General features: G+C 51.8%; 1 protein-coding gene across 5 annotated transcripts in view; it reads right to left on the bottom strand.

The window, feature by feature from the left end:
• ZC3H18 (zinc finger CCCH-type containing 18) overlaps nt 1-13,802 on the bottom strand; it is a 62,900-nt gene extending 49,098 nt beyond the window's left edge. For 4 of the 5 annotated variants that reach the window (XM_023228917.2, XM_023228920.1, XM_023228919.2 and 1 more), the window contains exons 1-2: nt 13,603-13,802; nt 5,863-6,476 (exon numbers count right to left, since the gene is read on the bottom strand). In XM_023228917.2, coding sequence (XP_023084685.1) covers nt 5,863-6,462 — 600 coding nt within the window. In that variant the 5' untranslated portion in view covers nt 6,463-6,476; nt 13,603-13,802. Of the gene's footprint in view, nt 1-5,862; nt 6,477-6,911; nt 7,371-13,602 lie in introns of those variants that run through there. The other variant, XM_023228918.3, reaches the window with a different exon arrangement.
• Between the last annotated feature and the right edge of the window lie 8,861 nt (nt 13,803-22,663).

Here is a 22,663-nt window from a genome sequence, read left to right as displayed (position 1 = left end):
GACAAAGGACACCAGGCTGAGTGCATCATCCACTCCAATTTTAAAAGCCTTTATAAAATTTACATGCAGTGGGGGAGAAGGCCCAGATTCAAATCCTAGGTCCAGGCTGTCGTGACTGTGAGTGTGGACAGGTCACCTGATCTGCAAAGCTCGCATTCCCCTCTACACAATGGGGCAGGTGCCCCAGAGCAGGCTGCTGTGGGCTGAAGGAAAATGCTGCACCGAGAGGCCACACGCACCGTGCTGAAAGCATGAGCAGCAAGTGCTCTGCAAGTGAGCATGAGTCCTCCATTTCAAAGGAAACACCTCACTGGTAATGTGCTCAACAGGATTAACTTGGAGCAATGACACAGGTGATTTTTGCTTTCTTCTTTGTGCAGCCTTTTCTTTTCCTTTCTTAGATAGAAAGAAAAGAACCCTGTGAACATGTATTACTTACACAAAAAGAAAACAGTTATTTCACACTGGAGCTTCTGTACAAAGGCAGATAAGGAAAGGGGGCCACTGCGTGGAGCTGCTGTGCCAGAGGAAGCCGAGCAGCGGGCCCCGGGCACAACCTGGCACGGCCACTCAAGCCAACTATAACCTCCTGAATCCTGGACATCTCGTCTGTAGGATGGGGGTGAAAATACAGAGGGGTCTATCATTCCTTATCTGAAACCTGTGGGGTCAGGTGTCTTCGAGAATTCAGAAATACTCTGGCTAATATTTCTGGGTCTAAAACGGTAGCCTGGGAGGTACACAGCAATTCCGTGCAGAAGTCTCGGGACCCCTCCCACAAGAGGGGAGGCAAGAAGCTATGAGCAGCCTCACGTCAGCTTGGGCCAGGTCTGCTACCAGGTGAGGAAAAGGTTTCAGTTCTCAGAGCTTCTGAGGCCTCAGCGCTGTAAGAACGGTGGCCTGCGCGTTTTCACGTTTCTATGCAGAACACTAACCACACTAAGAGGCACAGAAGGCCTCTGAGCCTACTACTGATGCTACAGGGCCCTTGTCCCAAGTGTGGTACAGGCCGCTGCTTCCTGGGCTTTGGCAATACAATGGGTGCGCTTGGCACGTTATCAGTGACACAGAAGAGAACCCCACTTGGAGTGGAAACCCACAGCCATGAGGCTCGCTGGAGCAGCTCTTCTGCAGAAGAGCTCATGGATCCAGACATAAAAGGCAGGTGGATCACAAGGTCAGGAGGTCAAGACCAGCCTGGCCAAGACGGTGAAACCCTGTCTCTACTAAAAATACAAAAATCAGCTGGGCGCGGTGGCAGGTGCCTGTGATCCCAGCTACTTGTGAGGCTGAGGCAGGTGAATTGCTTGAACCCGGGAGGTGGAGGTTGCAGTGAGCCAAGATTGCACCCCTGCACTCTAGCCTGGGCAACAGAGCAAGACTCTGTCTCGGGGAAAAAAAAAAAAAAAAAAAAAAAAAAAAAAGGAAAGGTGGATTATTTGAATAGATAAAATACGAAAGACCATGTGCACCGAAAATGCTCCAAAAGGTGGACTGAGAGCTACCAATGATGACAGGAGTCACGTGGCCCACCACTCAGGACGTGGTCCACTGTGCTGCTGGCTGGCTGGGAGGCCACCCTACAAATGCAGGGGTCCTCGGTAAGAGGAGAATGGAATAAAATGGGCACCCTACCCTTTCCAAGGGCCAGTGTGCTCCAGGTGACGGAACGTCTGCTAACCAAAGAATAAGTCAGGTATCAACACGGAGCATGGAGTGAGCACAAGAGCGGGTGGACAGACCCCGGCCAGGCCTCTAAACTGTAACGGCAAATGAGAGGCCCCCAGGCTGGAAGGACCTTGTCATCTCCCAGCAGGAAAGGTGGTTCTGGGGAGGGACTAGACGTGCAGGAGAAAGAAAAGAGAGGCTGCCACATGGCATAAGTGTGTCAGGGTGGGCTCCACACACTCTTCAGGGGGATGGCAGGAGCAGAAACACAAGGCCTGCTGCACCCGGCTGTCTTCCATGCCGCTTCCTGAACAGGTAAGAGATCAGTGACTGAAGGTAAGCTGGCGTCAGGGACACCCTCACCCATACCACAAATGAGCCAGGTGCTGCAAACAGCTGGTCCTAGAAACTTTCCTCCCCACCACGTGGGCCAGTGGCACTTCTAGAAGATACTTGTATCTGAGGGTGTTCTGGCAGCACACCAAACACAGATTCAAGACCTTAGGCACAAGCTATGTGGTTTAGACAATGAATTTCAAGGGCTTATTGTACAAATTGATGTCCCAATCAAGGAAAGTGTACCCCAGAATCAGTTCACCTGTACCAGTGACCCAAAATCTAAAAGGGACATGTGCCAAGAGAAGAGAAAGCGCTTCTGAAAAAGAATGATAAATCAGGCCAGGGCAGTGGCTTGGCACTTTGGGAGGCCCAGGTGGGCGGATCACTTGAGGTCAAGAGTTCAAGACCAGCCTGGGCAACATAGTGAGATCCCATCTCTATTTTTTAAATTAAAAGCAATAAAAATTAAATTACAAAATTAAGAAAAAAAGAAGAGAATGCTAAATCAAATGGCTCTCTAGACTTTGCCACTCAGTTGTTCCTGGCATCCAGTAAACCAGGGTGCCAAGGGGCAGGCCACAAGAGCCTCTGGGCGGAGCAGCCCCTCTCCCAACTGGGCCGGTAAGATCCTGCTGGGATCTGGAATGCTATAAGGCCTCCGAAACATCCATTTGAGAACTTACAGGCCAAAGAGCACACTTCTTCCACAGAGAAACATCCGGGTAGTTGACCTGACACCAGGGCTCTGCTTGAAGGCAATGAGAAAAATGCCTTCTAGAAAGGACACTTTCCACCACACACAGAGGCTGCTTTCCAGGGACTGAAAGGAAAGGGGACCTGGCCAAAGGCCTGGTGGGAAGCCGACAGCACACCCCAGGGCTCCCAGTCCATCAGAGAAATGCAACCAGAGACAGGGAAGGGAGGAGGACGCGGTGCAGGAATGCAGCAGGGCCTCCAAGAAAGAGGCCGGCACAGGAGGTGTGCTTGGTGGAGATGCAACAGAGATACAAGAGTGGACGACAGGCTTGGAACTGGGCCCAAGAGGAGGAAAAAGCTGGAAGGAGCCGGAGTGGCAGCTCTTCATGCACAGGATGGCGTGGCGCGTACCTCTGCTGGGTCCTTCCCGCAGGGGGGAGGCTGATGCTGCTCACGTGAACTCCCTTCCATCTGTGACGGGCTCCTGAGAGTGACTTTCCACTCACTGCCCCTTCACATTACAAAGGCTCTCACCTTCAATGTGCCCTGGGCAAGTGGGATTCCTCCACTGACTAGCTGCTAACCGTGTGCCAGGCCCCAGGGAGACAGGGGAACTAGCCAGGTAGCCCCCAGTCTTAGGAAACATGTTCTTGGGAGTAGGGGAAGCAGCAGGTAGATAGATACACACATGCACGCACGAACCTGTGCCATGAAGGACAGGCAGGGGCAACAGAGAAACAGCCTAGTCAAATGCTGAGGTTGACACACAAAGGATGGAGGAGCCTGAGACACCGCTGGGCATGGGAACAAGAGGAGGCTACAGGAGGCCCTGGGGCAAGCAACCCAGGGGCCTGAAGCCAACTGTGCTCTCACAGGGGCTGAACCAGCATTCGCAGCACTGCCCGTGTTGGTTAGAGGCCTGCTGCCCCCACAGCAGGAGCGCACTCTGCTCTGCCCAGTCACACTCAGCATGTGGCACAGCAAGGTCCACTTGTGCCGGTGTCCAGGAGCACAGACCTGTGGGGAATGCGGGGCCCTGGAGGCAGTCTGTGCTGTGGGAAGAAACCTGCCTCCCTGGTTACTGAGGGAGCTGTGCTGGGGTTTCCACAGCAGCACCCCGTTTTCAACTGTGGGTCCCCTCACAAGATGCTGCAAGCAGGGCAGGCAGGGTCTAGGTGGGCAAAAATGGCAAACGGCGTTTTTCTTCCATGCGCTGTGTCTAGGGAAAACCAGCACATCCAGGCCCTTGGCAGCCAGGGCCCTTCTCTAGGCTAGCTGGGCTCAGCCCATCTACCGCACCGCCCGCACACATGGTGCACCATTGAGAAGTCACAGTATGCCCCGCAGACATGGCGTTTCAGGACCACTACGGGGACCCTTGACCTGTCTGATGAATCTCCCCCAAGACTTAAGGGTCCACAGCCAGTCCTCTTAAGAGGAATTGGAGCATGCCAGAGCCCTGGGTGCAGGGCCTGCTGCACTCCCAGTGGTGGTGTGCAGACAGGGCTATTACCCCAGGACACCAAAAACTCAAACTCATGGGCATCCTCAACCCAACCAGTTTACCCAAATTGATGAACTTGAATCTCACTGTGTCTCCTTTTCCTCTGCCAGCCCTGGGGTAGCTCTCCTCTTGGAAAAAAAAAAAGCACTAGCTGAGTAGACCACCTTCTACACTTAGTTGTGCAAAAATGAAACATCTAAACTCTAAGCTTGTAGGCACACACACGTCCCATAAAGTTAGATGAGCAATACTTCAAACCCTATAAATTACTGAGCACTGTCACAGCTATCAGCTATGGCCAAAACGTCACATTCAAACGTGGACTGAGAGCACGCACACCAACATGCTACTGGAGAAGCATGGCACTTGCCGGGCGTGGTGCCTCACACCTGTGATCCCAGCACTGTGGGAGGCTGGGACGGCCGGATCACCTGAGGTCAGGAGTTTGAAACAAGCCTAGCCAACATGGCGACACCCCATCTCTACCAAAAATACAAAAATTAGCCAGTGGTGGCAGGTGCCTGCAATCCCAGCTACTCAGCAGAGTGAGGCAGGATAATTGCCTGAACCTCGGGGGCAGAGGGTATACTGAGCTGGGATGGCGTCACTGCACTCCAGCCTGGGTTACACAGTAGACTCTGTCTCAACAAAAAAAAAAAAAAAAAAGAAAAGAAAAGGAGCATTGCACTCAAGGCAAACTGGTGGTTACACATCTAACTGGCAACCCAGACCATGAGATCAGAGAGATACTCTCTGCAGACACCTTTTCACTGTAATGACTCCCAATAAGCAGAACCCCCTTCCCTGGGATCCTTCAAAAACAACAACAACACAACCCAATTCAGTTCAACTGCTCTGTCCCTTGCTCAGCTCCTTTGAGTTCAATAGCTCTGGAAAGTATCACTCAGGAGGACTTTGGGCTGTTTCTCCGGAAACACTCATAATTTTTCCAATGGCATCAACTGCCAAGAAAACCCCACCTACCCAGATCTAGGATCACAGACAGTACTACCTTCCCCTCAACCTGAAGGCCACATTAATTTAACATACAAAAAAGTGTGCTGGCTTGGTCAGAAGTTGAGGTGCCCACCATGGTCTTTTCAGGGATACCTCCAAGGAGGCCTGGCCCAGCTGGTGCCCTCTCCAGAGGTCAGGCTCTAGGGCCAGCGTAAGAATGCCTAGAAGAACATCCAAAACCAGATGGAAACTTTCCTCATTCTTTTCACTCCAAAAACCTGACAAGAGTGGAAACCCACGCGGTTTCTGGTTGAGTGCTAACTCGAGTATCACTTGAAGATGGCGAAGACAAGGGAAGACATTATCCCTTCACTCCTAGAACCTAAAAAAACTGGGTGCTAGGTCTTTTACTACAACCCAAACAATCCCACCAGCTGGCCGGCCAAGGGCCATGGAAACCCTGCTGGCAGCTTCTGGAGCTGCCTATTTTCATTCTTGATTTCCAATTCTTTCTCAATTTTCATTCTTCCTTTCCAATCACTATGGGAGTGACCCCAAAACAAGCCTCTCATTCTCCTGCACCATCCCAAGTAACAAAAGCACTAAGTCAGTCCCACACAGAGTCTCTCCTTCCCGGCACCGGCCTGTGTCAGGAATTGGGGAGGACGCCCTGCGACGCTCTGCCCCATGATACTCACGTCTATTTCCCCGTCATCGATCTCTCCATCATCGTCCTCTTTCTTTTTCTCCTTGGCAGCCTCTGGGGATTCCTTTTCTCCCACACTCTGAACACCAGCCTTCCCCTCCTCCCTGGGAGCGCCTTCGCCCTTCTCCTCCTCATCCTCAGCCCCCGCTTTCTCGGCCTCGTCCTCCTGGACGGCAGGAGCCGGCTCCTCAGGGACCTCCTCGTCGTAGTCTAGCTCATGCTCGTCCAGCTCCCTGGTGACTGAGGAGGCCTCGTCCCTAAGGTCGCTTGTCCTGTCTTCCTCTCCGTCGTCCCCCTCCTCCTCGCAGGGGGGGCTGGTCGGGCCCCGGCTCAGCTCATTCACCTCCGAGTCCTGCTCTTGGGATTTAGGCTCACTCGCCCGGTCCTCGTCGGAGTGGTTATCTTCCTCCTCCTGGCTCAGCCCCCTGGCTGCACTCTCCTCATCCTCCAAATCAGAAGCCCTCACCCCCGCCCCGTCCAAATCCTGATCGGACCCGCTGTCCCTCAGAATGTCATCGTCCGAGAGCCCCTGTGGCTGCTCTTCATCCTCTGGAGAGCGAGGATCCCGTTCAGGGCTCTCGGCCACATCCATCGGTACCCACGGTTCTGCAAAAGAGAGAATACAGATTGATAGCCTTTAGCAAAATGGAAAACAAACCCTGTCCCCACTTTCCCGGCCTGAAGAAGCAGGACTCCCACCTTGCTTGGCCCCACACGGCTCTGCCCCAAATCCCACACTCCACTCTGCAGAGAAAGACAAGCCATAACTCCACTCCACAAGGCTAGACTCTGCTCAGCTAAGCTGGGCGTTAAGTGCCTCCCATTTTTAGCAGTTGGGCAAAATGAGATGTGGCAGAATAGGACACAGCCTGGCCTAGTCCTTCCCCATTCAAGGGCAGCCCACACAAGTTAACAGAAAGTGAGCAACAAGATATGGACTGCAAAGGACAGCTGTTTCAATTCTTAAGAGTATTAACTTTTAAAATTCAAGATAAACTGTATCATAGAACGAGGCAGCAAAACTGCAGGCCCAGGTCTCACCATTTTTCTGGAGTCATCCTGAAGCAGGAACCTGGGCCACCCTTTGGCAGTTTCCAAGTCTGGAGCCTTTTCTGTTACTGAACACATTTCTCAAAGGCCGGCCTCTGATGGACTCCCAGAATCCCTTGGCTTCCCTTAGCAATGCAGGCTCAGAGCACGGCCCGCGTGTTCACTGGCACCCTCCAGCACGTGTTGAGAGGGCTGTGTTCACCTGCTCAGCAACTCACACACCTAAGGTGAGAACCCCTCTTCCCATAAGGGTAGCTGTTGTAGAAATGAACTCTGCCAGGAAACTTTACACTTTTACATACTGTGTATATGCAAAAGACGAGGCTGGTCAGGTACGGTGGCTCGCATCTATAATCTCAGCACTTTGGGAGGTTGCAACTGGAAGATCATGTGAGCCGAGGAGTTCGAGACCAGCCTGGGCAACATGGTGAGACCCTGTCTCTATAAAAAACATACTAAAATTTACAGGGTGTGGTGGTACATGCCTGTATTTCCAGCTACTTGGGAGTCTGACGCAGGAGGATCGCTTAAGCCCAGGAGGTGGACGCTGCAGTGAGCTAAGACTATGCCACTGCGCTTCAGCCTGTGCAGCAGATTGAGACCAATCTCCAAAAAAACTCAAAAAACAAAAAAAAGGGCCAGGCACGGTGGCTCACGCCTGTAATCCCAGCACTTTGGGAGGCCGAGACGGGTGGATCACAAGGTCAGGAGATCGAGACCATCCTGGCTAACATGGTGAAACCCCGTCTCTACTAAAAATACCAAAAAAATTAGCTGGGCGTGGTGGCAGGCACCTGTAGTCCCAGCTACTCAGGAGGCTGAGGCAGAAGAATGGCGTGAACCCGGAGGTGGAGCTTGCAGTGAGCCAAGATCGCGCCACTGCACTCTAGCCTGGGCAACAGAGCGAGACTCTGTATCAAAACAAAAAGAAAAGAGAAATGACGGGGTCATTTCAGATTTCATTCCTATTTTTACTAATTCAGATTTAATTACAAAGTGAATATTTTCTAGTTTCCCACCTTAAAAACTCGTAGAAAGTACACTGCTACCAGTGCTTAAAAGTGGACAGTGTAAGACGGGCAGGAAGGTGTCGAACAGCAACACTAGCCTGGCAAACACTTGCCACACCACCACCCCCAGGGCAGCCGGTCACCACCGAGTGTGTGTGGAGCGGCAGGGACAGTGCCAGGTCAGTGGCCACCCGACTCTTCAGTCTGTGAGGCTGTTAAAATAACGCATGTCACGGTCACACTGCTTGGCATCTCAGCATGGCATGGAAACAGATTACTCATCTCAAGATAACCACGGAGGCAGCAAGTCATACACATACACATTTATATGTCTTGTGTCTCAAAGAACTGTATACACTGAAGATAAAAACATGCATCTTTTAAATTTTATACTTTTAATACGACAACCTGTTTAAAGATACACAGTATCAAGAGTCGCTATCTAAACCCACAGTTAAACTTTATTTATTTATTTTTTTTGCTGTTAGTGGAAATCATTAAGATTAAGTACACATTAGATGCCAGGCGCGGTGGCTCATGCCTATAATTCCAGCACTTTGCAGGGCTGAGGTGGGCAGATCACGAGGTCAGGAGACTGAGACCATCCTGGCTAACACAGTGAAACCCCGTCTCTACTAAAAATACAAAAACAAAATTAGCCAGGCAAGGTGGCGGGTGCCTGTAGTCCCAGCTACGTGGGAGGTTGAGGCGGGAGAATGGCGTGAACCCAGGAGGCAGAGCTTGCAGTGAGCCGAGATCGTGCCACTGAACTCCAGCCTGGGTGACAGAGCGAGATTCTGCCAAAAAAAAAAAAAAAAAAAGAGAGAGAGACATATTAGAACAAATTGGCCAGGTGCAGTAGTTCATGCCTGTAATCCCAGCACTTTGGGAAGCTGAGGTGGGCGGATTACTTGAGTCCAGGAGTTCTAGACCAGCTTGGGCAACATAACAAAACCCGGTCTCTACAAAAAATACAAAAATTAGCTGGGCGTGGTAGGGCACCTGTCATCTCAGCTTAACTTAGAAGGCTGAGGAGGAAGGATCACTTGAGCCTAGGAGGTTGAGGCTGCACTTCAGCCTGGGTGACACAAGACGCTGTCTCAAAAACCAAAACGCCAAAAAAACCCCAAATCTGGCCAGGCGTGGTGGCTCACGCCTGTAATACTAGCACTTTGGGAGGCCAAGGCAGGTGGATCACCTGACGTCAGGAGTTCAAGACCAGCCTGGCCAACATGGTGAAACCCGGTCTCTACTAAAATATAAAAATTAGCCGGTTATGATGGTAGGTGCCTGTAATTCAAGCTACTTGGGAGGCTGAGACGGCAGAATTGCCTGAACTTGGGAGACAGTGGTTGCAGTGAGCCAAGATCACACCACTGCACTCCAGCTTAGGTGGTGCTAAGCGAGACTCCGTCTCAAAAGAAAACCCAAATCATTCATCACTTCATAAAAACTAAATGGGCCAGGGGTGGTTGCTCACGGCTGTAATTCCAGCACTTTGGAAGGCTGAGGCGGGTGGATCACCTGAGGTCAGGAGTTCAGGACAAGCCTGGTCAACATGGTGAAACCTTGTCTCTACTAAAAATACAAAACAACAGCCGGGCGTGGTGGCGGGCACCTATAATCCCAGCTACTCAGGAGGCTGAGGCAGAATTGTTTGAACTCCGGGGGCGGAGGCTGCAGTGAGCCGAGATCACGCCATTGCACTCCAGCCTGGGCAACAGAGCGAGACTTCCTCTCAAAAAAACCCTAAATGATTAGCAATAACATAGATTCACAAACCAACCAATCTATTCTAAGTCACTTGAAAGCAGACAGTTCTGTAAATGATTCACTTTTCGGTTTTCTAACTACACTATTCAGTTACTATACACAGGCAGGACAACTGGGAGGAATTATTAAAAAGTCAGTCCTAAGCCAGGAGTGGTGGCAAGTGCCTGTAATCCCAGCTACTTGGGTGGCTGAGGTGGGAGGATCAGTTGAACCCAAGAGTTCGAGTCCAGCCTGGATAACACGGTGAGACCGTTTTTTTTTTGTTTTTTTGTTTTTTTTTTGAGATGGAGTCTCGCTCTGTCGCCCGGGCTGGAGTGCAGTGGCCGGATCTCAGCTCACTGCAAGCTCCGCCTCCCGGGTTTACGCCATTCTCCTGCCTCAGCCTCCCGAGTAGCTGGGACTACAGGCACCCGCCACCTCGCCCGGCTAGTTTTTTGTATTTTTTAGTAGAGACGGGGTTTCACCGTGTTCGCCAGGATGGTCTCGATCTCCTGACCTCGTGATCCGCCCGTCTCGACCTCCCAAAGTGCTGGGATTACAGGCTTGAGCCACCGCGCCCGGCCAAGACCGTCTTTTTTTTAATCAAAGGTAGTCCTAAACTGGTATACACTGCCAAAAACGGAAAAGTCAAGGAGTTGCTCCCCAAACAGTATCACAGGAGTGCTTGCTGCACAGAGCATTTCTGCAGTCCAAGGCAACAAAAGCAAGGATGAAAAGCACCAGGGTCGCTAAGGCCTCTACGTTCTCACTGTTCAAGAATCAGAGTGCATGTGGGGTTGTAGCAGTAAGCCACCAGTGGCAAAGGCAATTCTTTCTCTTGCCGAGCTAATGACATTAGTAACATCCTATACTATCTTTGTACAATTTTTTTTTTTTTGAGACAGAGTCTCACTCTGTCGCCCAGGCTGGAGTGCAGTGGCCGGATCTCAGCTCACTATAAGTTCCACCTCCCGGGTTTATGCCATTCTCCTGCCTCAGCCTCCCGAGTAGCTGGGACTACAGGCACCCACCACCTCGCCCGGCTAGTTTTTTGTATTTTTTAGTAGAGACAGGCTTTCACCGTGTTAGCCAGGATGGTCTCGATCTCCTGACCTTGTGATCCACACGTCTCGGCCTCCCAAAGTGCTGGGATTACAGGCTTGAGCCACCACGCCCGGCCTCTTTGTACAATTTTTATGACAATGTATAAACATCTTCCTCATAAGAAGGGCAGGTAGTTTACATCTCCCCAGCTGCCGAAGTGGAGCACCTGGTACCCAGTAGGATGTCCCAAGCTGAACCCAGACCTGAAATGTGACAAATTCTGATTCTCATGTTTTATAGTCTAATGTCAACCTTGCAAACAAAGTGATCTCTTAAATAAATTGACTTTTACGCAAAACTAAACGTCCCCTCAAACTAGTTTTAAAAAATCACACAATTGGCTGGGTGTGGTGGCTCATGCCTGTAATCCCAGCACTTTGGGAGGCTGAGGCGGGTGGATCACGAGGTCGGAAGTTCGAGACCAGCTTGGCCAAAACACAGTGAAATCCCGTCTCTACTAAAAATACAAAAATTAGCTGGGCATGGTGGCACGTGCCTGTAGTCCCAGCTACTCAGGAGGTTGAGGCAGGAGAATCACTCAAATCCAGGAGGAGGAGGTTACAGTGGAGCCCAGATCGTGCCACTGTACTCCAGCCTGGGCAACAGAATGAGAGTCCCTTTCAAAAAATAATAATAAGGTGCCAGGAAAGGAAACGTAGCCTTGTAAGTGTAGACAATGAAATGAAGAGCGTAGACAGGGGTGTCAGCTGACAAGTCTCAACTGACACCTATGTTTGCAATTCGTGCTCAGTTTGGTCTCCTTACAGTATCACTCTATAACTGAAGATTCTCAGCATGATTTAGAACTAAATCCTTAGTCCTCCGATCCACCAGATGGGTAAGCTTGCCTAAGGAATGAAGTAACAAGTGCCCGTCATCCCAACTCTGTTGCTTTCTGCATTTGGCAGATGATACTTGATAAATATTTGTTGAATACATGACAAAAATCTCATTACTTGAGGAACTACCTGTTGCCTACCAGAAAGGAATTTAAAATAAGTGCCCAGGAGGAGGAGGCTGCAGTGAGCCGAGATCGTGCCACTGCACTCCAGCCTGGGCAACAGGGTGAGACTCCGTCTCAAAAAATAATAGTAATAATAAAGACTAGGTGCTACCTCCCTTCCAAGCAGTCCCTCTGGGAGGATGCATAGACTCCAATGGCACTCCTGAAGTGCAGAGCATTTGGGGACCTTCTCATTTCGAATGACCTTCCAAGCCTGAAGAAGTCTTCTGGTGTTCTCCGTGGTGGCAAATCTTCCTCTCAAGCTAGTCTCTGATAAGTGCTGCAAGTCAGAGTCTCACCTGATAAGGTAAGTTACCAACCACGTAAGTCAACTTTTGGTCAAACCTGGAGGGTGACTACTGAATAAAACTGATTTTCCCATATGATTACATTTGTACTACCAAAACAGGAGTTCTAAAGAGGTTTTGGCAAAGCACCACCAATGAAATACAAGCACAACATTTTGGGACAGTTACTTTCAACAGAGCAGTCCCTATTTGAATGCCTAAGTTCTGGAACATCTGGTTAAAATTCTGACTCATAACCTCATGGGCTTACAATATCTAAATGAAAGTTATCAAGGTTGGTGACAGACCCCACTCGCAAAATGACCAAGCTTGACCACTAAACCGCTTGATACGGAGGTACTCACCTTGAGATGCTCTGTAGCCGTGACAAAATAGAAATCTCTTTAAACACGATCTAGGCCACAGGTTTAAACTTACCCGTTTGCTTTCTGGAGTGACTCCACAAAGCTTTCTTATAACATTTCAGCATGTCCCACCTAAAACGGGAGAGGAGTTTCCGGCTTTGGGACACATTTGACTGGTTCCAGGGCTGGCTGGGCTCCACACTGCCCTTAGATAGTAAAATTATCAGGCAAAGACTCTCCTCCCAAGGCTGGGAAGCGGGATTCAGCCGAGGTCAAGGCTCACCAGGAGAATCTCAACAACTGAACGGGAAAGGACTACTCTACAGACAACAAGCTGGAGGTGAGTCTCACAGGAGAAATGACGAGCGCCTTGTTACACCCCAAACGGTACTTCAGATGCCAAACACTCTTCTTCCATTTTCCCAAATGGGTCTGAAGAATGATCTACTCTTGCAAATGAGTTAGCGGAACAAAGCTCATTTAAAACGGCCATTCTAACCGGTAAACTCAGCTGTCATAAAGTAGTCAGGAAAACTTAATTTTTGGCAGGAGTAAGGCTGTAAGTTTCGGTTCTTCCAGCATTATAGCTGCAGTTAATTCATATAAAAGACCCAGCACCTCTGATCTCCTGATCCAAGGGGCAAAGAAGTTACATACTCCTAAGAGACCGGCGCGAGTCTTGGGGCAATCACCACGTCCAACCTGTGCACACTTTGAAGCTGCGGAGCAAGTTCCAGGAGGCTCATGAAGAGCTCAAAGTTCTCCGAAGAGCCCAGAAACAGCAAGGGCTGACCTACTCCGGAGGTTAACCTGGGCGCCTCTCACCGCCCCTTAGCGGGCGGCACACATGTGCCACGCGAGTGGCCCGGAAGAGAAATGACAGCTTCAGGAAAATAAACTCCGCCGCGGGGCGCGGAGGCAGCGCGCGAGGAGCTCAGGCGCCCCAGGACCGCGGGGCCGCTTACGGACGGAACGCGGGGTGATGCCTGTCTCAAGGTCCCCCTCCCCGGGCCCGAGGGCCACTCTTCGGTCGGCGGGTCCGCACGGCCGGAGGCGCGCCAGGGTCCCGGGCCTCACTCCCGCCGCCGCCGCCGCCTCGGCGGCCTCCTCCTCCCGCCGCCGCCGGCCCGGCCTCCCGCCGCCCGCCCGGCCCCCGCTAACCTCAGCGCTAGGACGGAGAGGGGGCCACGGCTCCGCTGGAGTCGGAGCGGCGTGGAGAAGACGTCCCTTGGCCCTTCAGTTCCTCACAGGCTCTGGCTCCAGGCTCGACGCGGGCGGAACAAACGGGCTCCACTACCCGCGGGGGCCGGCCATTGTGCGACGTCATCAGGCCGCGACGGTCGTCCTACGGCCGGCGGGCTTCCCTCCCTCGCCCCGCCCCCTCCAGCTTCCTTCCGGCCTCCGCGTGGCTCCGCCCCCGCGGCGCGCGCCCGGACGCGTGCGCGCCCGCCGAGACCCCGCTACAGCGCAGGCGCCACAGGGAGTTCGCTCCTCCGGAGCGGGAGTCCGGCTCCGCGCCTGCGCACAGGGCTCCCCGTGGCCGCCGGGTCACGTGACGGGGCTCCGGCTCGGCTGGCTGGTTCTTCATCCCTGGGGGATGATCGAGTTCATCAACGCGGAAATCTTAAAGCGGTTTTCGTCGGGCTGATATCTCCTGCTTTATTGAATGTTGATATTAAATGCTTAGCTCCGGAATTATTTTTTCAGGTATCGACTTTAGATTAAAAGCTTAACAATTCTTACCTTTCCCGTGGGCTGCCTGGCTCCCCGCGCGGTTCAACGCGAGCAGCGCCAGCAAGGGGACCTGTCCCGTGTTTTGCTCAGCGCGGCGTCCCCCGGGCGCGTCCACAGCCCGGGGCGTCCAGGGGCTGCAGCGGTGCGAGCTGCTCTAGAGACGGAGGGCCCAAGACCAGGGGCCCACGGTTTCATCCTGCACTGGCCCCTGCCAACGATGTGGCTGGTCCTGGGGGTCACAGGACTTCGCCCACCTCATCTTCCTCCATATCCCCAGGGTGGAAACAAGGGGGCGAGATGTGCACGAACTGATGAACAGACAAAATGCGGGCTGTCCATGCAGTGGAGTGTGAGTCAGCCGTCAAGAATAGTGAAGTTCAGACCCATGTCACAACGGGTGAACCTTGGAAACATATTAAGTAAAGCAAGCCAATCACAAAAGGACAAATACTGTGCGACTCCATGCTATGGACCGAGTTCTGTCCCCTAACATTTGTATGTGAAGCCTTAATCCCCAATGTGACTGTGTTTGCAGAAAGGGCCTTTAGAGAATTAGGGTTAAATGAGATTATAAGGGTGGGGTCCTGATCTGATAGGATTAGTGTCCTTGGAAGACGTACCACAGACGTGGCCCTGTGGCTCACGCCTGTAATCCTAGCACTTTGGGAGGCCAAGGTGGGAGTACCACCTCCTCCAGGAGTTTGAGGCCAGCCTGGGCAACAAAGCAAGACCCCTGTCTCTACAAAAAAATGAACAGGGCATGGTGGTACGTGCCTGTGATCCCAGCAACTTGTTATGGTTACGTAAGAGGAGTGTGAATTCCACCCTGGTGATTTTGTTCGTGTCAGGAGCAGCCCTGTAACGCGAGTTGGCGCCTTCTGTAGGCTTTATGTGTCGATAAGACAGAGTCCCACCCAGCAAGGGCCAGTTGACGAACATAAACCTGCACGGACATTACCGTCCATCCAAAGGAGCAGCCGGCACCGGCTGTGACTGACACGTGCCTGGGTGCGATCTGAGTTTCATGAACAGTAAACTCTGTTCATCACAGCCTCTTTGGAAAACAATGTCAGTTTAAAAGAAGAAGTGCCCTGTGACCAGCCGTGCCACCCTCAACAGGGTTCTTCAAGTGGGGCCCGGGCAAGCAGCCTCAGTATCACGAAGGGTTGTTAGGAATGTGCTTTCCTGGGCTCTGACCCAGAATGGCTGCACCAGCGACTGCGAGTGGGGCCCTGGGGCCCTGTGGTCCATGAAGAGCTCTCAGGGATTCTGATGCCTGATGGCACAGGTGCCACCGGACTGTCATCTGCCCATAGGCATGAGATATGAAGAAGGACATAGCAGGTCTGTTAGTCATAACTAAAAGAACAAAGGGAAAAGCCGGAAAACCACCCAGATGTTGATCAATAGATGATTGTAAGTTTTTTTTTTTTTGAGACAGAGTCTTGCTCTGTCGCCCAGGCTGGAGTGCAGTGGCACGATCTCTGCTCACTGCAAGCTCTGCCTCCCGGGTTCACACCGTTCTCCTGCCTCAGCCTCCCGAGTAGCTGGGACTACAGGCGCCCGCCACCTCGCCCGGCTAGTTTTTTGTATTTTTAGTAGGGACGGGGTTTCACCGTGTTAGCCAGGATGGCCTAGATCTCCTGACCTCGTCATCTGCCCGCCTCGGCCTCCCAAAGTGCTGGGATAACAGGCGTGAGCCACCGCGCACCACGCCTGGCGACTGTAATATTGTGATAGTGATCTGGTACAACATTGGCAACATTGTGGTTGTTAAAAATGCTAATACATGAACCTCCAGTGTGTATACACCTATATAAATAAAAGGGTGAAGACATCTGTGATGCTGAATGATAAAGGCAAGTACAGAAGCAGATAGGGTGGGCACATTTCTTTTTTTTTTTTGAGACAGAGTCTCGCTGTGTTGCCCAGGCTGGAGTGCAGTGGCATGATCTCAGCTCACTGCAACCTCCGCCTCCCAGGTTCAAGTGATTCTCCTGCCTCAGCCTCCTGAGAAGCTGGGACTACAGGCACCCGCCACCAAGCCCGGCTAATTTTTTGTATTTTCAGTAGAGACAGAATTTCACTGTGTCAGCCAGGGTGGTCTGGATCTTCTGACCTCATGATCCTCCTGCCTCGGCCTTCCATAGTGTTGGGACTACAGGCGTCAGCTACTGCGCCTGGCCACGTTTCTATAAGATTAAAATCATGCGCGGTTTTGTCGAGGGTGTAGGGCACCCAAAGCCTGTGGGCTGTGCTGGGAGTCAGAGTGGTGGCCGCTCCAGAAGCTTGCCATAGCGCTCACCGAACCGTAGCCTGTGTGCGGCCGGAACTGGGCCGTGCTACTCCTCCGTGACTTCCCGGAAGAGACGAGCTTCAATGTCCAGCAAAAGGCACATCAAAGATCGTTCACCCCAGTGTGACTTGTTACACTCCGGACTAGAAGGAACCCCGAGGTGCTTCAATGATAGAACGATGAACCAGCTGTAGTGTGACCCCCACGCAATGGAATATTGTACAGGAACAAAAAGGACGCGCTACCCCTACATGCAACATGGATCTCAGAGGCAGGATGTTGCGCAAAAGAAGCCAGACACAAATGCTTTGGCTCATGTTGGTATGACTCTGAATCTCCGGTGATGGGGGTCCCAGGAGCAGTGACCAGGAGGCAGTGCCAGGGAGCCTGCGGTGGGGGCTGATAGTCAGTAGCTTGACCTGGTTGGAATGTTCAGTCTTTAAGTTGGAGTCCATTATGTTTGTTTATTTGTTTATCTCGTAGAGGTGGAGGTCTCACTGTGTTGCCCAGGCTGGTCTCAAACTCTGAGCCTCAAGCGATCCTCCCACCTCGGCCTCCCAAAGTGCTGGGATTACAGGCCTGAGCCACTGTATGGGGCCATTATTGTTATTAGTGCTTAAAAATATTTAGTAAACATTTTATTTAGCCTAGAAACACTTCATTTGGAGAACAGAGGCTGGACAGAACATGGCGTGCCGGGCGGTGAGAGACCTGACCGTCCTCTTCCAGAGCAGAAAGTGGATAAATGACTTTTAAGCCTAATTTCCGGGGCGGTAAAACTCTTCTGTATGAAGAAGTACAAATATGTAATGTCCCATAATGGCAGCTATGGGACATTACATATTTGCCAAAATCCACATAACGTACAATGCCAAGAGTGAACTGTAATGTAAACTGTGGACTTCAGTAAATGATCATGTCCCGATATGGGCTGGTTGGTTGTGATGCAGGGCAGGTGAGGCCCAAAGCAGAGCTTAGCCTGTGAGCGTTCTTGGCTTTGCCTGAGAAAGAATTCAAGGACAAGGCGGAGGTAGAAGAGAACAACTTGATTGAAGAGGCAGTGTGACAGCTCCGTGATGGCTCCCGCAGAGCTGGGCTCCCCGGAAGGCAGAGAGCAGCAGCTCAGGGCATTTCTGCAGTCCCATGATACCCACTTCTAATTGCATGCAGATTATATGCAGAAATTTCTAGGGAAGGAGTAGTCACTTCTGGGTCACTGATTCATTGCCATGGAAAGGGGTGGGAGTGCTGCCATAACAACGGTAAACTGACACAGAACACTGGTGGGTGTGTCTTTTTTTTTTTTTCTTTCCTGAGACGGAGTCTCCCTCTGTCACCCACATTGGAGTGCAGTGGCCTGATCTCAGCTCGCCACAACCTGTCTCCTGGGCTCAAGCAATTCTCCTGCTTCAATCTCCCGAGTAGCTGGGGCTGCAGGCATGGGACATCGTGCCCGGCTAATTTTTGTATTTTTAGTAGAGAGGCGGTTTCACTACGTTGGCCAGGCTGGTCTCAAACTACTGACCTCTGGTGATCCGCCCGCCTGGGCCTCCCAAAGTGCTGGGATTACAGGCGTGAGCCACGGTGCCCAGCCTGGTGTGTCTTATAAAAAGCTGCTTCTGGCCGGGCGCTGTGGCTCACGCCTGTAATCCCAGCACTTTGGGAGGCCAAGGCAGGCGGATCACAAGGTCAGGAGATCAAAACCATCCTGGCTAACACAGTGAAACCCCCTCTCCACTAAAAAATACAAAAAAATTAGCCAGGCGAGGTGGTGGGCGCCTGTAGTCCCAGCTACTCGGGAGGCTGAGGCAGGAGAATGGTGTGAACCCAGGAGGCGGAGCTTGCTGTGAGCCAACATCACGCCACTGCACTCCAGCCTGGGTGACAGAGAAAGACTCTGTCTCAAAAAAAGAAAAAAAAGAAAAGAAAAGAAAAATGAGCAGAGTTCCCCTGTACCCCCAGCACCCCCGCCCATCTCCCCTCTTATTAACACCCTGCGCTGGTGCAGCATATTTGTTATAATTGAGATAGGAGGCAGGACTCAGCTCCAGAGGTGGGGCTTAGAGCTGGGACTAAACAGGACTGGCTAAAGCAGGGAGGAGCAGAAGCAACTTTTTTTTTTTTTTTTTTGAGACGGAGTCTCGCAATTGTCGCCCAGGCTGGAGTGCGGTGGTGCGATCTCCACTCACTGCAAGCTCCACATCCTGGGTTCACACCATTCTCCTGCCTCAGCCTCCCGGGTAGCTGGGACTACAGGCGCCTCCCAAAGTGCTGGGATTACAGGTGTGAGCCATCGCGCCTGGCCTCCCATTTTTCTTTAAACCTAAAACTGGTCTAAAAAATTAATTTCATTTTTTTTTTTCACGAGAATGTGGGACAACTGGAACCACATACTCTGCTGCTGGGAGTGTAAATAGTGCCCCTATTAAGAAAAAGTCAAGAAACATCAGTATGAATATTACTGGAGATTGGGAAAATGCCGGAAGAGACCATGAAAAGAGTTAAAAATTGTTGCCAATTGGGGGTGGAAATTGGGAGGGAAGAGGCAGGAAGCTAGTTTTAAAAATCAACTTTAGGCCGGGTGTGGTGGCTCACGCCTATAATCCCAACACTTTGGGAGGCCGAGGCAGGTGGATTACCTGAGGTCAGGAGTTTGAGACCAGCCTAGTCAACATGGTGAAACCTCGTCTCTACTAAAAATACAAAAATTAGCCGGGCGTGGTGGGCATCTGTAATCCCAGCTACTCAGGAGGCTGAGGCAGGGGAATCACTTGAACCCGAAGGGAGAGGTTGCCGTGAACCAAGATGGCACCACTGCCCTCCAGCCTGGGCGACAAGAGCAAAACTCTCTCTCAAAACAACAACAAACAACAAAACCCAACTTTATTGAGATCTAGTTTACATTTGCCAAAACGAACACTTTTTAAATTTTTTTTGAGACGGAGTCTTACACTGTCGCCCGGGCTGGAGTGCAGCGGTGCCATCTTGGCTCACTGCAATCTCCGACTCCTGGGTTCCATCGATTCTCCTGCCTCAGCCTCCCCAGTAACTGGGACTACAAGTGTGCACCACCACGCCCGGCTAATTTTTGTATTTTTTAGTAGAGACGGGGTTTCACCATATCGGCCAGGCTGGTCTCGAACTCCTGACCTCATGATCCCCCTGCCTCGGCCTCCCAAAGTGCTGGGATTACAGGCGTGAGCCACCACGCCCGGCCCAAAATGCACACTTTTAAGTGTGCAGTTTGATGAGTTTTCACAAAGTGTGCATCCACACAGGCCCATCTCACCAGCAGAACCCTGTGACAGTGACTCAGCCCTTAGGGCACCTGCCAGGAGAGAAGAGTTAGAGGCAGGAACTTGTACAGTTGCCTTATTTGCAGAGGAGGAGGCTGAGGCCCAGAGATCACTCGTCCAAGACCACCCCTGGCTTAGCCAGAGACCACACTGAAACCCAGCGTTCTCAGCTGTTTTCTTGTCATTGTGCAAAGCCACTTACTTGCAAAGAAGGTAGTGACTGCCCCATTGAAGAGCAAGGGGAAGCAGTGCAGGCTTTTGAGCAGGGGAGCAACATGAAGTAGCATGTTATCATTTTGAAGGCCTCCTATATCTGAACCACCTCTGATTCTGTTGCTATTAAGTGCTTTTTCTCTTGGTTTTCAGTGATCTAGTCCCTCCATCCTTTTTTTTTTTTTTTTTTTTTTTTTGGAGACCGAGTTTTACTCTATCCCCCAGGCTGGAGTGCAGTGGCACGATCTTGGCTCACTGCAACCTCCGCCTCCCGGGTTCAGGCGATTCTCCTGTCTCAGCCTCCCGAGTAGCACAGACTACAGGCATGTGCCACCATGCCTGGCTAATTTTTGTATTTTTAGTAAAGACAGGATTTCATCATGTTGGCTAGGCTGGTCTCCAACTCCCATCCTCAGGTGATCCACCAGACTTGGCCTCCGAATGTGCTGCAATTACAGGTGTGAGCCACCGCGCCCTGCCCTTCCCACATTTTTGAGACGGGGTCTTGCATATGTTGTCCAGGCTGGAGTGCAGTGGCGTGATCATGGTTCACTGCAGCGTCAAACTCTTGGGCTCCAACGCTCCTCCCACCTCGGCCTTCAGAGCAGCTGAGAGTACAGGTGTACACCGCCATGCCCAGCTATTGTTTTCATTCTTTGTAGAGATGGGTTCCCACTTGTTACCCAAGCTGGTCTCGAACTCCTGCCCTCAAATGATTTTCCCACTTTGGCCTCCTAAAGTGCTGGGATTATGGGCATTAGCCACCATGTCTGGTGATCTGGTCCCTTCTTCTTTTTAATTTTTATTTTATTCTTTTTTGAGACAAGGTCTCACTCTGTTGCCCAAGCTGGAGTGCAGTGGCATGAACAGGGTTCACTGCAGCCTCGACCCCCTGAGCTCAAGTGATCCTCCCACCTCAGCCTCCCTCCTACCTGGGACTACAGGCATGCACCAGCACTCCTGGCTTCTGATACCTTTTAAGAGCATGCCTTGGCCGGGCACGGTGGCTCACGCCGGTCATCCCAGCACTTCGGGAGGCCGAGGTGGGCGGATCACGAGGTCAAGAGATCGAGACCATTCTGGCCAACATGGTGAAACCCTATCTCTACCAAAAAAAAAAAAAAAGGGCCGGGCGCGGTGGCTCAAGCCTGTAATCCCAGCACTTTGGGAGGCCGAGACGGGTGGATCACGAGGTCAGGAGATCGAGACCATCCTGGCTAACACGGTGAAACCCCGTCTCTACTAAAAAATACAAAAAACTAGCCGGGCGAGGTGGTGGGCGCCTGTAGTCCCAGCTACTCGGGAGGCTGAGGCAGGAGAATGGCGTAAACCCGGGAGGCGGAGCTTGCAGTGAGCCGAGATCCGGCCACTGCACTCCAGCCCAGGCGACAGAGCGCGACTCCGTCTCAAAAAAAGAGAAAATACAAAAATTAGCTGGGTATGGTGGCGGGTGCCTGTAGTCCCAGCTACTCGGGAGGCTGAGGCAGGAGAATCGGTTGAACATGGGAGGCGGAGCTTGCAGTGAGCCGAGATCACGCCACTGCACTCCAGCCTGGGCGACAGAGCGAGACTCCACCTCCCCCCCACCCCAAAAAAAACAAATAATAGAGCATGACTTGTGCTATAGTTTGAACGTTTCTCCCAGACTTTATGTGTTGGGAACTTAACCTCCACAATTATATGCTTTTGGAGGTAATTAGGATTGGATGAGGTCATCAGAGTGGGCCCCCATGATGGGACTAGTAGCCTCATAACAAGAGGAACAGGCCAGGCATGGTGGCTCACGCCTGTAATCCCAGCACTTTGGGAGGCTGAGGTAGGCGGATCATGAGGTCAGGAGTTCGAGACCAGCCTGGCCAATATGACAAAACCCTGTCTGTACTAAAAATACAAAAATTAGCTGAGTGTGGTGGCAGGTGCCTGTAATCCCAGCTACTTGGGAGGCTGAAGCAGGAGAATCCCTTGAACCCGGGAGGCAGAGGTTGCAGTGACCCGAGATGGCATCACTGCACTCCAGCCTGGGTGACAGAGTGAGACTGTCTCAAAAAAAAAAAAAAGAAGAGAAAGAGAGACTTGAGCTGGTGTGCTCTTGCCCTGTCACCATGTGATGCCCTCTGTTGTGTTACGACGCTAGGAGAAGCTCTCCAGATGCCAGCACTATACTCTTGGACTTCCAGCCTCCAGAACTGTAAGAAACAAACCTTTCTTCTCTATAAATTACCCACTCTTAGATATAGCAACAGAAAACAGACTAAGACACCTTGCAACTTTGTGTGTGTGTGTGCTGCGATTACAGGCATGAGCCATCGCGCCCAGGTTGGCCCTGTCCAGACTTGATTTGGGGCTTATAGTCCTTGTTCCCAGGGAGTGGAACGTCCGTGCTCCCAAGGGAAAGCCTGTGAGGGTCACCAGCCCCCGCCCCCCACAGGGTTTGGTCTCCAGCCCGCGGCAGCTGCCGACACCTCTGCTCGGCTCTCCATCCTCCCGGGAGCCTTTTCTGTTGGGTTTCTTGCAGTTTCTTAGGGCATGTTCAGCTTAGGGGGTGGCCATGGCCTGAAGGGGATTTGCACTCAGGGCTTTGGGCTCTTTCTCCAAGTTCCCTCAGGCCCCAGCAGGTTTGGAGCCTCAAACTCTAATCCGTTTCTCAGCTCGGCAAGGCTGTGCTTTCTGCTTTCGGACCTTG

This window comes from Piliocolobus tephrosceles, chromosome 17 (assembly GCF_002776525.5).
Source record: "Piliocolobus tephrosceles isolate RC106 chromosome 17, ASM277652v3, whole genome shotgun sequence".
In the NCBI taxonomy this organism is placed as follows: Eukaryota; Metazoa; Chordata; class Mammalia; order Primates; family Cercopithecidae; genus Piliocolobus; species Piliocolobus tephrosceles.
This window is presented reverse-complemented; position numbering and strand designations above follow the sequence as displayed.